Source organism: Neopelma chrysocephalum, unplaced genomic scaffold, assembly GCF_003984885.1.
Source record: "Neopelma chrysocephalum unplaced genomic scaffold, ASM398488v2 Primary Assembly neopelma1_91, whole genome shotgun sequence".
Taxonomy (NCBI): Eukaryota; Metazoa; Chordata; class Aves; order Passeriformes; family Pipridae; genus Neopelma; species Neopelma chrysocephalum.
The window spans coordinates 3190911-3206319 of NW_020897753.1; the positions used below are offsets into that span (position 1 = coordinate 3190911).

The following is a 15409-nucleotide window of genomic DNA, read 5'->3' on the forward strand; positions in this document are numbered from 1 at the left end:
TAAGTTTTGTGTAGCGAGGACTCAAGCAAGAGTGACAGGATAAAGCAGGAAGAGCATCAGGAGCTGCAGAAAGGATTGTGAGGGCCAGCTGAGGAATGTCGAGGAGTCCTTTGCCTACTGACAGGGAACTCCTGAGAGGGAAACTGGAGTATTAAATAGGAGTAATTTGTGGGTTTATATCACGATAATAGTGCACTGCAGGCAGTGTAGGACAGAACAGATGATCTTATCCAAGGTAGTTCCACGGGAAAATGCAAATCTAGTAAGGCAAAAGATGGAGTGGGATCAATTACTGCTCCAAAGGCAGCTCCTCATATAAAACCTAGGCCAAGCTGTTACTATTCACGTAAGGTGAATGACACGCTGAGAGTGTTTCACGCTGTTTTATTAATATTGCCTGTTGTCACAGGCTTTTGCATCAGACAATAACTCTGCCCAGTGTCTGAAGGAGAAACAGGAGCCTTGACCTGAAAAGCCATCACCAAAGTTACTGGAGAGCACTGCCCTCAGTGGCAGCTGTGCAAAGCCATTTGCCATCAGGAAAACAATCAGCAAGGCACCACGGAAAGGACACTCCCCAGTGCCCTCTGCACAGTGAGTAACAGTGTCTGCAGGTGAGGAGACAGTGAGCTCAGCAAACCAACACAAAACGCTGGAGAATTTTTTCACAATATGTCATCGACTCTAATTGTTACAATTTTCTGTATTTCTGTGAGCTAGAAAGTTACATTATTTTTTAATGATACAACAAACTGCGAGCGACTCTGAGTGAAATGGGGTAGGGAAGGGCTCAGTAGACGAGCACTGACGACAGCAGCATCACAGGCAAGGTGATCATCACTGAGCTTTTGTACTCTGCATGTAAAGAAAATTAAAAAACCTCGGGATGCTGCCCTTCAGCCAAAGATAAAATCGAAGAAAAATACAAAAGTTCAAAAAACCAGAGGATCTCGATTAGTCTGTAAATGTCCTTACACAACTCCACCACTGAGCAAGTGATGTTGGATACACAGTAATTACATAATGAGGGCAGCAAGAAGTCTGGTACATCTTGTCTGCAGGAGCAAGAATTGCCTGCCAGAATAGAGCAGAAAACTCAGAGTAGAAACATTTCATTCCTTGAAGTATCACCATAACACAGAATGTCAAACTGTGAAACTACCTCTGCTAATCTGAACTTTGTTACAATAAATTCTCAGTGACGGAGCTTTCCCTATCTCCCACGCCAGATGGGGCAGGTAGGGAGGTCAAGGCATCAGGATAATCCCAGGAAGCAGGAATGCCCGACTAATAAACACGGAAGCAAATTAAAAATGTCATTTCCAATTAGAAAAATGGGAAAGTGAAGTGATTGGAAGAGAGGGAACATTTGTTTTCAAGCTATCACACTAGGCACTCCCAATAAACAGGAGTGAAAAAATAAACAGTGCTAAGCAGAATGGTTTATGTGGCTCCGGAGGTAAAGATTCCATTAAGAGGAGAGAGTCTACACATTAATTGGGAAGCCACACACAAAGGGAATGCAGGATGGCATTTTGATGCTTCCCTTGTCCTCTCCCCTGCCAATCCATCTCCCTGGTTTGCAATCTGTCATTATTCACGACGTGTTAATCTTCGGGATGAGGATATAAATATGTTTGAGCTCCTTCTGTATGAGAGCACTGAGGAACAGGTACCTGCTTAAGCACTGCAAAGAGCCTCTCCTTGGAGGGACCAGTCACTGCAGTTTACACAGGGATTGCTAAAAAGAGAATTTATCTAGCAGTTAATTCTCAATGAAACCCTCCTTCCATGACTTTCTCCTACATTTACTACCTAATTTGCATTTATATACCCCTTATTATCTAAACACCTCAAAGTCTCAAACGTGCTTAACCTAACAAATCCCTAATATCGTTCCAGGAGCACCAGGGAAGTTTCACACAGATAAGCAGGAGTGATGGTAATTGATGTTGTCTAAGGCAGGCACTGGAGCCACAAGGTTGGGGCTGTGTTTGCTGCAGAGTGAAAGGCAGGAGGTGAGGCCTCTGCATCACTGATCAGCTGCTGCTCCTCCCTGAGCTGCACGGCCACGCTCAGGGCTCTGCGCTGCTTCCTCTTGGCTTGACCAAACCAGGTCAGTGGGGCACCACACCTTTTCAGACTGTCATGAGCCAGTTTGAAAATCACTAATACCATTTTATAATACTGAATGTTACACCCTGCAAGGCTGTAACTGTAGTTTCACAGGCGCATCCAAAATGTAGATATCAAACTAATCTCTACAATCATAGCACAGGCATGTTCTTAATATGCCTAGTCAGCATGTGTGCATATGCATACATAATCAAATATTTACTATTAGATAGATACAAACACATTTATTTAGCAATATAAGCAACTGGACTGTATCTACTCCATTTCGTTATAATTTCCTTTGATTAAAATTCACACTGGCCAGGAGGGGATTAGTGAGGTTACAGGTCACAGCTTGGCTCCTAAGTAATGTTCATTTAATAATCTTCAGAAGATTTCAGAAGACAATCTGACCTATATGCATTTTGCTTGCTCTATAATATGTATTTGCAGAGCACATCTTTCAAAAAAAAAGACAGTGGGCAACATTATGGTACCACAGAAATTAGCTTTCCTTGTCTTATCTCCTGGTAATTGAGGTCTCTTTCTGTTGCCAAGAGAGGTTTAGGAGGTTTCTCGGATTTATAAATCAAGGGTGTTTGTTTCACTAAAACTGGCATAAAATTGCTTGTCAGCAGGCACCTTCACTTCAACAAATGAGTGAGACAAATCAAAGGAAATGTAGAATATTGCTGGAAACTGTACCTGAACAATGAACAGGACTGTGTGAATAGCTGATCAGGTCCGAAAGAGGAAAAAACCCCAAACATACAGCAAAAGATTTTGATATAAATATGTTTTGATTTATTCATGCTGAAAATATAAGCTAACAAGTTTTGTATCTGATGAAATCCAATCTTTAACCTCCAAACTCTCTTGTCTGTTTGGCCCTTTCAAAACAAAAGCACTGTAGGTGTTGCAGCAACACACTGGTTGAATAAACTTGGAATCCTGGAACTGCTTGTCAGAGTAAAGCCCACTGTGCTTACAGCTCACAGACTCCTGAGCACAGAACTCTAGGCTGCCACTTGGACAGATCCAATCCCTGGATATAAAGTGAAAAATCCAGTAACTGAGAATTATCCAAGAATCTATACTTCATTTCCCATTACACCTCCTTTCATTGGTATTTCTCATTTTCTCCCTGATGCCTTCACTAGTTCTCAATCAGACGAACATCAAGACTCTGGTTTTTCTTTCAGGTTTTTTTAGGGGGGTGGAGAAGAAGAACAGAAATTATGAACTTTCACCGTGCTCATAACTTGGAAAACTCAATGTGACAAGACTTCATTACAATGTTAAAAGTTTAAAAGTTAACGTTAGGAGACTTTGCCTTGACCAGCCAGGCTCCTACCTAAGCTCCTGCCTGGATTAGGCCTCCCCTTCTCAGGCACATCTTCTTATTCCACACAAAGCTTAAAGACCTCTGGGACTCCACAAAAGAGATCATTTACAGGTACAGAGCTGCAGTTTACGTGCTTAGTCACCCTCCACAATCCCTGGGCAAGAACCCCCTTCCAAACAAGGGCTGAATAATGGGAAAGGCACTGAGTCACCCCAGTCCAGCCTATAGCCCGGGATCACCCACAGCCACTGGGTTATGCAACTGCAGCAACTCTGGGGAGCTCCTGTGGCAGAAAACGCTGATTTATTGCAAGTGAGTCACAGGAGAAATTTAATGAAAAGAAATCTTTCCAGGGGACATCTTTCCCAGCTACTCTGCTACTGACTCGAGGGCTGCCAAACCCTTGAGAGCTCACCCACTCGGCACTGCAAATATGTGCCTGAGGTGCTGGTTGCCCTGTCGCTTTTCTCTGCCTTCTGGATGTGTCTTCCCCTACAGAGCTGAGTACTCTTAAACTCCTGGGAAAGATCCTGCCTTTCAAAACAACAACATTTTCTTGTTGCAGAAATGTTTGTTGTTTCTAAAAACAACCCACCTGCCCCCCTGAAGCGGGCTATTCTCTTCACGGTTTTAAATACCCTTTTTAGTTCAGGTCTACTTTTGAAACTCTCACACTACCTTTGCTGTTTCTGTTACACCTTTCTAACATTTTACTTTTTGTCCTAAAGCGTCTCAGTGTAAGTAAGATGAACTCAGCACCCATCTTGTGAGTGTCCCGCTTAAAGCAATCTGCACCTTCAACAGGCACTTCAGTGTCCACCACTCCCTCCTGCACAGACACACGGAACTATTTCCATTAGTGCCTGGGCTCTGCAGGCTGATTCTGCACCAAGACATGAACGCTATCCTAACAAATGACCTGCATATACAAAGCTGTTCATACACTACAAGCTTTGCAGGACCAGTGATTTTATTTCTCTGTTCATTAAAGAACATATTTTTCCCCCGTTTTATGCATTTTAAAACATCTCTCTAATGAGTTCGCACGCCAAGCATTAATATTTCTTTTAACATTTTTCCATTAGCTGTGTCAAACTGAATTTCATGTCATTTGTCATGTTGCACTGAAGGTCTGATAATTAAGAAATATGTTGCTGCTGTAGCTCTAATGATGAGCACGGTTGTACAAGAATCATAGAATCAGCTGGGTTGGAAGGGACCTCCAGGATCATCAAGTCCAACCCTTGATCCACGACCGTTGCAGTTACTAGACCATGGCACTAAGTGCCACATCCAGTCTCTTCTTAAAAACCTCCAGGGATGGAGAATCCACCAGTTCCCTGGGTAGCCCATTCCAAGGTCTGATTACCTTCTCTGTAAAGAAATTCTTTCTAATATCCAACCTAAACCTCCCCTGGCACAACTTGAGATCATGCCCTCTTGTCTTGCTGAGAGTTGCCTGGGAAAAGAGACCAACCCCCCCCGGCTACAACCTCCTGTCAGGGAGTTGTAGAGAGTGAGGAGGTCTCCCCTGAGCCTCCTCTTCTCCAGGCTGAACAGCCCCAGCTCCCTCAGCCTCTCCTCACAGGACTTGTGCTCCAGTCCCTTCCCCAGCCTTGTTGCTCTCCTCTGGACCTGCTCCAGGACCTCAGTGTCCTTCCTGAACTGAGGGCCCAGAACTGGACACAGTACTCGAGGTGTGGCCTCACCAGTGCTGAGTCCAGGGGAAGAATCACTTCCTTGGACCTGTTGGTCACACTGTTCCTGATCCAGGCCAGGATCCATTGGCCTTCTTGGCCACCTGGGCACACTGCTGGCTCCTGTTCAGCTTCTTGTCAATCCAAACTCCCAGGTCCCTCTCTGTCTGGCTGCTCTCCAGCCACTCTGTCCCCAGCCTGTAGCGCTGCATGGGGTTGTTGTGGCCAAAGTGCAGGACCTGGCACTTGGCCTTGTTGAACCTCATCCCGTTGGAATCAGCCCAACTCTCCAATCTATCCCTCTGCAGAGCCCTGCTGCCTTCCAGCTGATCGACACTCCCCCCCAGCTTAGTGTCATCTGCAAATTTACTGATGATGGACTCAATCCCCTCATCTAAATCATCAATAAAGATATTAAACAGGACTGGGCCCAACACTGATCCCTGGGGGACACCACTGGTGACCGGCCGCCAACTGGATGCAGCCCCGTTCACCAGCACTCTCTGGGCCCGGCCCTCCAGCCAGTTCCTAACCCAGCACAGAGTGCCCCTGTCCAAGCCACGGGCTGCCAGCTTTTTCAGGAGTGTGCTGTGGGAGACAGTGTCAAAGAGCCTTTGGTTCTGCTTCTGTGGTGTTTCTCTCTGACTGACTGAGAGCGATGAGCACGTGTATGAGATGCTGTGTGTGCACCAGGAATGCCTGTGTGCACCACTGTGCATGTCAAACATACTACCTATGCACACACCATGCATAATGTAGCTTGTGTTTTATAATGTATTTTCCCGGAGTACTGTCCCAGCTCACGGAAAGGTGAAGGGGAGTCAACAGCTTGCAGTGCCCTCTTGCTCGCTGAGATTTAACATGCAGAGCACTTGCCTTTGCAGAACCACAAACATTTCCACAGCAGAGGCTTCTCTCGTCAGGCTTAAATATTGTGCAGCCTAAGCTAAACATCCTGACACAAAATGTTTGCAGTCCCCGGCTTCTTCAATTTTTTAACATCTCTTTCAGTTGCTTTCTCTTCAGAGATCGCAATGTTAACACACCAGTTAGTTTCGTGCTCTGTTTTCTCACAGGCACTTGTTACCTTGCTGGCCACCTGTCCCCTCTTTGGGAATTTTTTTGCTGTGGAAAGCAGTGACTGCTGCACCACAGGGAGTGCAGGAGTGGGTCAGAGGAGTGCAGGGCCTGAGTGACAGCCGGCACTTTGCCTCAACCCCAACACGTGTGCGCTCTGTGGTCGAGCAGAGGATGGGACAGTGCAGGTGAAAGTGTTCGAGGCCACAGAGAACAGATAAGGGGCCTTCCAGTGTCACACACTATTCACTCCAGGGTGGCATTTTCTTGTCATCCTCAGTCACCTACAGTACACAGAGGGGAATCCTCTGCAGAGGCAGCGTGCTCTCTCTAGCATGTTATTATCATCCTGAACTCGGCTTTGCAGAAAGAAGCTACATATTCATTTTTCCCACCCGTTTCTCAGTTTTCAGTCTACGGTAGAACACACTGCACTCTTCTCTGCATAGGAATTTTACTTGTTTTGACAAGGACTAACTATTCACAAATATCAAAATTATAAGTTAGGTCTACTTTAGTAATTTTATGTTTGCTCAGAGAAGCTGTGGCTGCCCCATCCCTGGAAGTGTTCAAGGCCAGGCTGGATGGAGCCCTGAGCAACCTGGGATAGTGGAAGGTGTCCCTGCCCATGGCAGGTGGGTTGGAATGAGATGGTCTTTAAGGAATCTTTCAACCCAAACCATCCCATAATTCTACATTCCAAGGGGAGAAAACGTAGCTTTTACTTTTTGATGTTTATTACACAGCTGATCACTTTAATAGCAGTTTAATATTTTCTTCTTCCTTTAATTGATCTGCTTTCTAACTCAAATAAAGCACGTAAAAGAATTAGAGGAACAGTGCAGTATTGTAAAATCTGCTACTGTACAAGCAAAGTAGTTTTCTTGCTTTTAACCAGTGGGTCTGTTTGCACCTGGGGATGGGTGTTCTGAGACACCGGCCCCACTGCCAGGAAACGAGGTCTCTCCTGTCAGATTGATGGATCATCACGGCACTGGGCCGTTAGGAACTGGGAACACACATCTTTTATCTGCATAATGGTAAATAACGACACCTTTATTGCTCATTAGTCACACCCAGTTGGGCTAATCTGCCATCCAGCACCTCCGGGATGCGGCAGGAGCCACAGGGGTGGTGAGGAGCAGTGTGGATGCAAAGCTGGATGGGGCTTGGAGCAACCCGGTCCAGTGAAAGGTGTCCCATGGAAGGGGGTGGGGGAATGAGATGGTCCTTAAGGCCCCTTCCAACCCAAACCATTCTGCGCCTCTCACCTCTGCACTGTCCCAGGAGGGAGCCTGGGGGATGCTGCCTCTGAATTTGGATACAGGGAGTTACTTTGGGTATAGGGAGTTACTTTGCTCCCCCTCCAGCCACGTGGGAGCTCCTGAGCAGCAGGGACCTCTCCCAGTGCTGGGCTGTATCCCACAAAGCTGGACACCAGTGGGGAACAGCTGGGACTGCAGCACAGTCTCAGCTCCACTTTGCATTTCATCTTTCTTGTATCAGGAAGGCTAATTAAATAATTAACCACAGTGGGCCGAGACATGAGTCACGTGCTTATCTGAGACAGGTAAAATATAGAACAGATTCACTTGTGCAAATTAGAAAAAAAAATCAGTGAAGTTTCTTTTTTTCAGGAAGAATTCTCAAATTTGTGATTTTTTTTTTTAATATAAATTTCTGTGAACCCTTTTGTCCACAGATGGTAGCTGGATTCTAAAATCACTTCTCTTAAAAGAACACGACCCAACTTCACAGTTCTAATTTATTAGCATGCTATCCAGGAACATCTCACTACCCTTCACAAATCCAATCTGTCTGCCACATGACCTCCATTATGGGCCACCCTCTTGCCTTCACTAACGTGTTTAAATCACCAGTGACACTGCTCACTTGATAATGTTCCTTTTGATTTACACCACCGAAAAACTGAAAAAAGTCTGCCCTTTCCAGTAATTTATCTCCCCTTTTATTGCTCCACATCAAACCCAAGATTTCCTCTGACTTCCACTAGAACGATCCATGAAAAATATCTTCCTCTATCAATAAACTCCAATTTAATTTGACCAGATTTTCATATTTCTCGATGTTTACATTCTTCCTACAAAGAGTTGGTGACATTTTTATTCAAATGAACCGATACCAGTATTCAATAGAATACATTAAAAAAACATTCTGCATATTCACACTGGAAATGAGTTGATTTGTTCATTTGAAAGTTAATGTCGCCAAGAATATGTATGTGGCAAGAGCAACAGTGAAGACATTTAATTAGCACAACAAATATCACCCCAAATTGTTAGATGTGTCTTTTGTGACCTGATACCCATTTCTCACACTGTAATGTTTATTCTGCTGGGAAAATAAACAATCATTTAAAATGTGGATTTGTGAAGAAAAATGTAAACAAGCAAGGTCTTAATCAAAAATAATCCTTTGAGCATCCTGTTGTTGGGACTGGATTCTTTTGATCTCAGGCCTAGTGACGAGGTAGTCACTTCACAGAACTTAAGCAAGTTTTATTGGTATAAAACTGGCACAGGATAAAGGTCAGACTGTTTAATTTTAACGAGTGAAGTGAGATTATTTACTACTCAATTACCAGGCTGAGAGTGCATTCAGCAGAGTTTATCCACTGGGAGAAACAGGGAAAAAAAAAGGGACAACCCTGGTTTCCCCTAAAAAAATACTGTGCAGCTGGGGACTGCTTAGCAACTGCACTAATACAACATTTCAGAAACCATCAGGGCTTAAGCTGTTCTAAGTTTATTAAATAGACAGTCAGGCTGATGGTCACTTGGGGTTTAACACTGAGAGGTGCTGAGCAAAGGGCCAGGATCCTCCAGGGAACAGGCTGGGAACACTGCATCCCAAAATTTAAATGCAACCTCTGATCCTGAAGTGGGAAGATGCCAAGATGAAGTCACAGGAAGATTGGGAAATCTCAGTCTAGATTTTGGGTTTTTTTCAAATATTCCCCTCAAATATTTGTTGTTCACTGAGGCTCAGAAAATTCCATTCATTTCTCCATGCTGCTGCCCATTTAATGAGGTAGAGAAACATTTTATTATTTCCCTCTGATGAATACAAAAGCACCAAGACCCGAAGCTGAACAGCGAAACAAACAGTAAATTGTTTCAATCCTCTTAATTCTCTGCTTTTTTTGGCAGATAATGCCACAAATAATTCTAGCTTAGCAGCCACAGATTCAAGGGAGATTTCTTTTTAAACTTTGGAAATGTTTAAATTGAGTGAACTAACAAAAGAAATTTTTGCCTAAACGGGGGGAAAATAAAAGGAGAATTTTTCAAATATTACACTGGCTATCAACTCACATCAATGAGTCTGCAGACTAGTGAAGGAGGGCAACTTCCACCACTCAACCCAAATCCAGGCAACACAAAGTCTCATGAACCTCAGTAAACTGAAATAACCTTTTGCTCCAAACTCCTTCCCCAGAATTCTTGAAGAGTTGCCTGAGGTTGAGCTGGAATGAGCTTGGAAGTGTTTGAATTAAGTGCAGCTAGCCCAAAAGACAGTTTGGCTTCCCGCAGAGGTGTAAAGGATCAAAAAGGGATTGTGGAGGACAGGGCATTGTTGTTGTGAATTATGCAGTGAGCTGACACGACACTGGAATACTCATCAAAGTTCCTCAGAGCTGTTCCCTTCCAGATGAGCAAATAGAGCAGTTCTGAGCTCTGAGGGGAACTGAAATAACATCTAAAAGTGCTGTAAAACACATTTGCTGACTCTGTGTCAGGTAACAGCTCCATTTAACTCACCGGCATCATCTGCATGAGAATGACCCCGAAGTGTCACCTAAATCACAGGGCAAGCTGGGTGTTTTTAGATATCCTAGGAAACCAGAAAGCATCGATCTGAAATCTATGGATTTTCGAACACCTTCATTTCTATAACACCAAGAAGGAAGGAGTCAGTGTCCAGACCCTGAAGGGCCTTTCCAGCCCTATGGAACGGGAAGAAGACTCAGGAGTTATGAGAGGCTTGACTGATGTAAAAGATCAGCATCCTATTAAATTGTTCTGTAACTTAAATATTCATCATTTTGTGCCTTCATAAATTTTTCAGGTGCAGTGTTAATATTAATTTTGATTGGACGTAGCAGTGTCAACTCCCACGGGGTGCAATTAATAACATGTTCCAAATTAGGAGATCATAAATGTATGAAAGTGAGTTAGTATGCATCAGATGCCTCTATTTTCCATTATCAAGAACTGATTGACAATGTTTAAAAATTGTTTTCATTATACTTTTCGAGGAGAGAGAAAAGGAGTTGCACACCTTAAAGTTGTACATTCTCTTCATTCATTTGGAAGGCCGAAGAGCTGTAACACTTGGGACAAAGTTTGCACAGCTCGTGGTGCCTCTGCAGGCCTGATGGACCTTCTCCCACAGACAAAGCCCTCCCTGAATGTGCCATTTTCCACATCCCTCCAGGAGCCCAGCCCATCTGGCAGGCCTTGGCTATGCTGGGGCTGTGGGCAGTGTGAGCAGAAACACAGGCACGGGCTGAGGAACCACAGGAGTTACATCTCCCTTGGCAGCTGGGGCTGCAAGAGCACGGCCCACTGAAGCCCACAGAATGCAGAAAACTCTGCTGGGAGCAGGAGCTGACTGCAGGAGCAGCCATTATATTGAGATTTAAGTGCAGCTCTGACCCGTGAGCATGACTAACAAAAGTCTCATTGATTTCAATTAGAGGAGGCTTGGGCCTATTTACTGTAACTGAGCCGATTCCCCGAAAAATAATTAATTCCTTGTCGTGTCTCACGTGTATTGATTTTTGTAATTACAATGAAATTGGAGGCGAGGGTGTGTGTGTGTGGGGGGAAGGAAATGCACTTGATTTATGTTTAATTTGATGCACAAGCTGTCGAGGACACAGAAATTGAGACACAATGACCATGCCCGTCCTCGATGGGCTGCTCTGAGCTCAGATAACAACGTGTGCCAGGCACACGGAGAATCCAGAATCACACCCTGCTCTGATACACACTGCAGTGGAAAGAGCTGGCTCTCTGCAGAGCCTCCACAGCAGGCAGAGGAGATGCCCAAGGGGAAGAAGATAAAGACAGGACAACCTTAATGTGTATCAGTGACTAAGAGAGGGAGACAAGGAAGTAGAATGGGAGAGAAAGAAAATACAAGTTGTTGCTGATAATATAGCTGCCAGTAGATAATGTAGGGAAAAATAAGGAGTGATAGAAAATACAAACAGCCTTGCTGGGTAATGATGCTGTGAGGAGAGAGCAGCAGGAGAGATCTGAACTTTGTTTCTCATATGATTTCGCTAAAATGGCAAGATAGAGAATTTTTCCCTCCAGTCAGTCAGCACTTGACTTCTTAACTAGGTGATAGTCTCCTTTGCCAAACATGTTTGTGGGAGTGGCTGGCCTGGTTACACACACACAGATTTGATTATAACACTCAATTTCTAGTTTCTGCAGCAGCAGAGATTAGTTTTTCATAAAGATCTCATCATTATTTATACAGAGTACGACCTTTGGGCCTCACTAAAGCCAATGCCTACCCTGACTTCAGCAAGACCACAAGAAGCTGAAGAACTGTTTCCAACCTTTTTGCCTAAAAGCACCAGCTCAGGAAGTTTCCAGCTCTTACAGGAGAAAAAAAGCTTTTTGCTATACAATAGCCCTGCAAATGAAAGCTGCAAAACAGTTTCACATCCAAACATTAAAAAGAAATGACATACACGAGGGAGAGGCTGAGTTTAGGGTGTAAATCAGTCTCAAGTTAAGCACTTTCATCTTGACACATGGTATTTTAAACAAAAAAAACCCAAAACCTCTGCCTCCAGTACAGGGAACTGACTTGCATCCAGTCTGTGCAGTTTCTAAAAACCGTTGTCTAAAATGTCAGCACTCCAAGGCAAATTTTCTTCTGGTGACCTCCACACGCCACAAGAGAGAAAGCTGCAAACTCACACTTTGAGAAAGGCCACCAAAACCCCAGCAGTGTGGCAGCTCTGCTGGCAACACTTTGTGACACAGGATTCTTCCTGGCTGGGGAAGAGCTCTGTGCACAGAGTCAGAACACAACAAACTGTGAGTCAGTAATAAATAACCTCGTGGCAGTGACTGATGATGGCAAATCTGTCTCCAGTGGAATTATTGGGAAGAATACTGAAGATTCTTTCCCTCTTAATATATTGAGCTCTTTGTTTGGGGCTGAGTTGATACTGCCAGAAAACCCTTTTAACACGGCTAGCATAAATTGTAGTGGGTGTTTGAAGCAGGAGAGGCTGGGCTGTTAAAAAAGCAGCCCCCAGGAAGGCTGCTGCCTGCATAAAATACATCAGCTCTCCTCAGCTGGGAAATCATTTGATCTATTTTATATCACAGGCCCTGTCACTAAGGAAGCAAATATGGATATGAAATACGGACGTGAAGCAAAACATAAAAAGAGACTTAATAAAATAACTAATTATGTTTTCCCTAAATCCTCTCATGCAAGCAGGAGGCACACAGCACCATAAATCCAGCAAAGTGCCCGTTTCAGTGCGTGGGGAAGGAAAAAAAGCCCTGCAGCCAGGCCCTGGGAGGCACATGTACTGCAGAGGGTGTCTCAGGAGGGATGGAGAGTGATGATCACTGCAGTGCTTTCACTGGTGGCCAGATCCAGGGGAAAAGAGGGATCTGGAGCTGTTCTCTGCCATGACCTAACGCTTGGCACGCGGACAGCTGATGGAAGAGTCTCACACTGCCAGTCCAGCACAATCTTTCAAAACATAACTCAAGTCCTCAGTGACAAACTGTCAGTGCTTTGTGCTACTCCTCAGTACACCAATAAATTAAAAAAAAAACAACAAACAAGAATAAAAGAAAGGACACAAGGAGAAGTAATCAAGTGCTCAAGTATTCGGGAAAAGCCAGTGTTAGAAGTACTTGCAGATTATTGTCTGGCATTTTAAATTCCAGTGTTTCAATTCCAGTTCACATGCCCGAGAAGCTCCTACAGCACCAAATATAAAACATAATATTATGTATAGTCTTTACACCCAGATGCCCACAACATCAAAAAGTTCCACCTCATTTATGAGCATGATTTTAAAAAGATGAGTGGGAAATTGGAAGTGCAAACATTTTTGTTTTTCCAAACTACTGCAAACTTCTGGCTATTCAGACCTTAGCCTAATTTATTCTCTGGCTATTTCACAGCAATGACATGACAACACTGATTAATTCACACTCAGTGCTAGAATTCCAGCTGTAATACAAGCACAAAAACATTAGGACTGTGGACACAGACAAGAAATGAAAAGTGAAGCTGAGGACACACGTCTGAGCAAGAGCAGAAGAAATGAAAGCAGACATGACACAATGGGCTGTGAAGGATTATACTTGGACATGAACTCTGCTGAAAACAAGTCTCCCTCCACATAGAAGTCTGATTACATAGTTCCCTAGGTCTTTCTACAGGAAAAATCATGGACAGGTGGAGGGCTCTGAACCTTCTCCACTGAAGTCAAGGGCAAAACTGCCACCAGCTTCACTAGGAGCATGAGTCACAAAGATCAGAACATGTATTTCAGAATGTCACAGTGCAGATGCAACACAAAACCAAAGGGAGGAAATCCAGCAAGCAACGCAGAATATTAAGCACTATTATCACGGGAAAGCTCGTTGTTTTGCACAAAAACACATCCTGACCAACGACCACGAGTACCTGCGGGGAGGATGCTAAGGAGATATCTCTTTTTTCTTTTCAGATGTAAACTGTGTTTTGTTCCCGTGCCGCTGGGGCACAGAGGAGGGAAGGGCACACTCTGCTGGCCAGGAGCACCTCTCACACCGAAGGCTTTTCAGCAACACGAGTGCTAAAACATCAGCCCTGTTTCTGACACCTGCACCTGGAGTGGTGCTCCACGCTAGGCTGCCACTTGACTTTTTTCACCCTGAGTATCAGTGACGACGGCTTTGAGGCTGCCAATGGATCCTCTCATGTTTAAACATCAGCCTACCTGCTGCAAGAACACTTTCTTCCCTGAAGGACACTTTTAGCAGTGTAACATATGTTCAAAAACTCTTTACCTTAGGCTTTTCATCCAGTATTTGCTGACGGATCTCCTTGTGTTTTTCTACAAGTTTCTCCTGCCTTTTACTCTGAGCATCTTCTAGCTGTAGGAAAATAGCAGAGAACCTTGTTTCAGAGACTGCACATCCTCCCTTTCCCACCTCTTTCCCAACAAACATGTCATCCATTAAAATTAGAAAGTTATCATCAAAACTATCAATAATTCCAATATAAAATTACACACCACTGTTTTAACAGTTGGGTGTGAACAATGTATATCAGATTTCACACACAGGATTTAGGATCAGAAATGTCTAAAGGACTTGCTGTAGACTCCTAATGCCATCAAAAGCATAATGCAGTTTTTAAAATAATATTATTTTGCTTTAGCTTTTCTGATACAAGCTGTGAGAGATGGACCCTGCTCGCAGAAGAAGGGGATTTGCATCCTGGAATTCTAAATGAACATGCTGATCAATTTTGGGCCCCATGTAATAAAGCACTCAGACATGGAATTAATTCCAACAGGAACTTAACATGCTTAGTTTGCTAATTCTTCAGCTTGCTTCCTAAATCAAGGCCTTCCTGAGAGAAATGAACTTTTGAACTGAACTATCTGTGCACTGAAATTAAGAGACAACTCAGTAGCTGCATATGTTTCACAGTGATTTCACACATCAAAACACTGCAGTGCACACTTTCAGCCCAGTGTAAACCACCCACAGCTTCAGAAAAGCTCAAAGCTAACACCTGTAATGAAATTCTTTGACTCGTATTTACAGAGTTCACAAAATGCTTTTTACGTTTCAGCAACTGTACAAATCCAATTAAAGTTAAAATATACTCTGCAATTAAATGTTTATTGACTTTCAGAGTTCCTTATACAATCTTTGCATTTAAAGAGAGAGCAACCAATTAAAAAAACTGTTACATTTTCCATGAGTACACAAAGGATATTCAAAGATGAAATTGTATTAAAATCTGCCTCTCTCTGCACCATCCCTCAAACACTGACTAATAATTAATGAAGAACTGCCTGAAATTCCAGTTCTCCTTTAACTGGAATGGGAAGAAAAGTCTACACTGCACCTGTAAAAAATCAGTAGCTGCAGAAGCTCGAAAT

At 43.7% G+C, this 15409-nt stretch overlaps 1 protein-coding gene across 2 annotated transcripts in view; it reads right to left on the reverse strand.

The window, feature by feature from the left end:
• Window positions 1–15409, reverse strand: part of PLCB1 (phospholipase C beta 1) — a 335327-nt gene that overhangs the window by 41153 nt on the left and 278765 nt on the right. For both annotated transcript variants that reach the window (XM_027693456.1, XM_027693457.1), the window contains exon 31: window positions 14304–14390. In XM_027693456.1, coding sequence (XP_027549257.1) covers window positions 14304–14390 — 87 coding nt within the window. The remainder of the gene's footprint in view (window positions 1–14303; window positions 14391–15409) is intronic.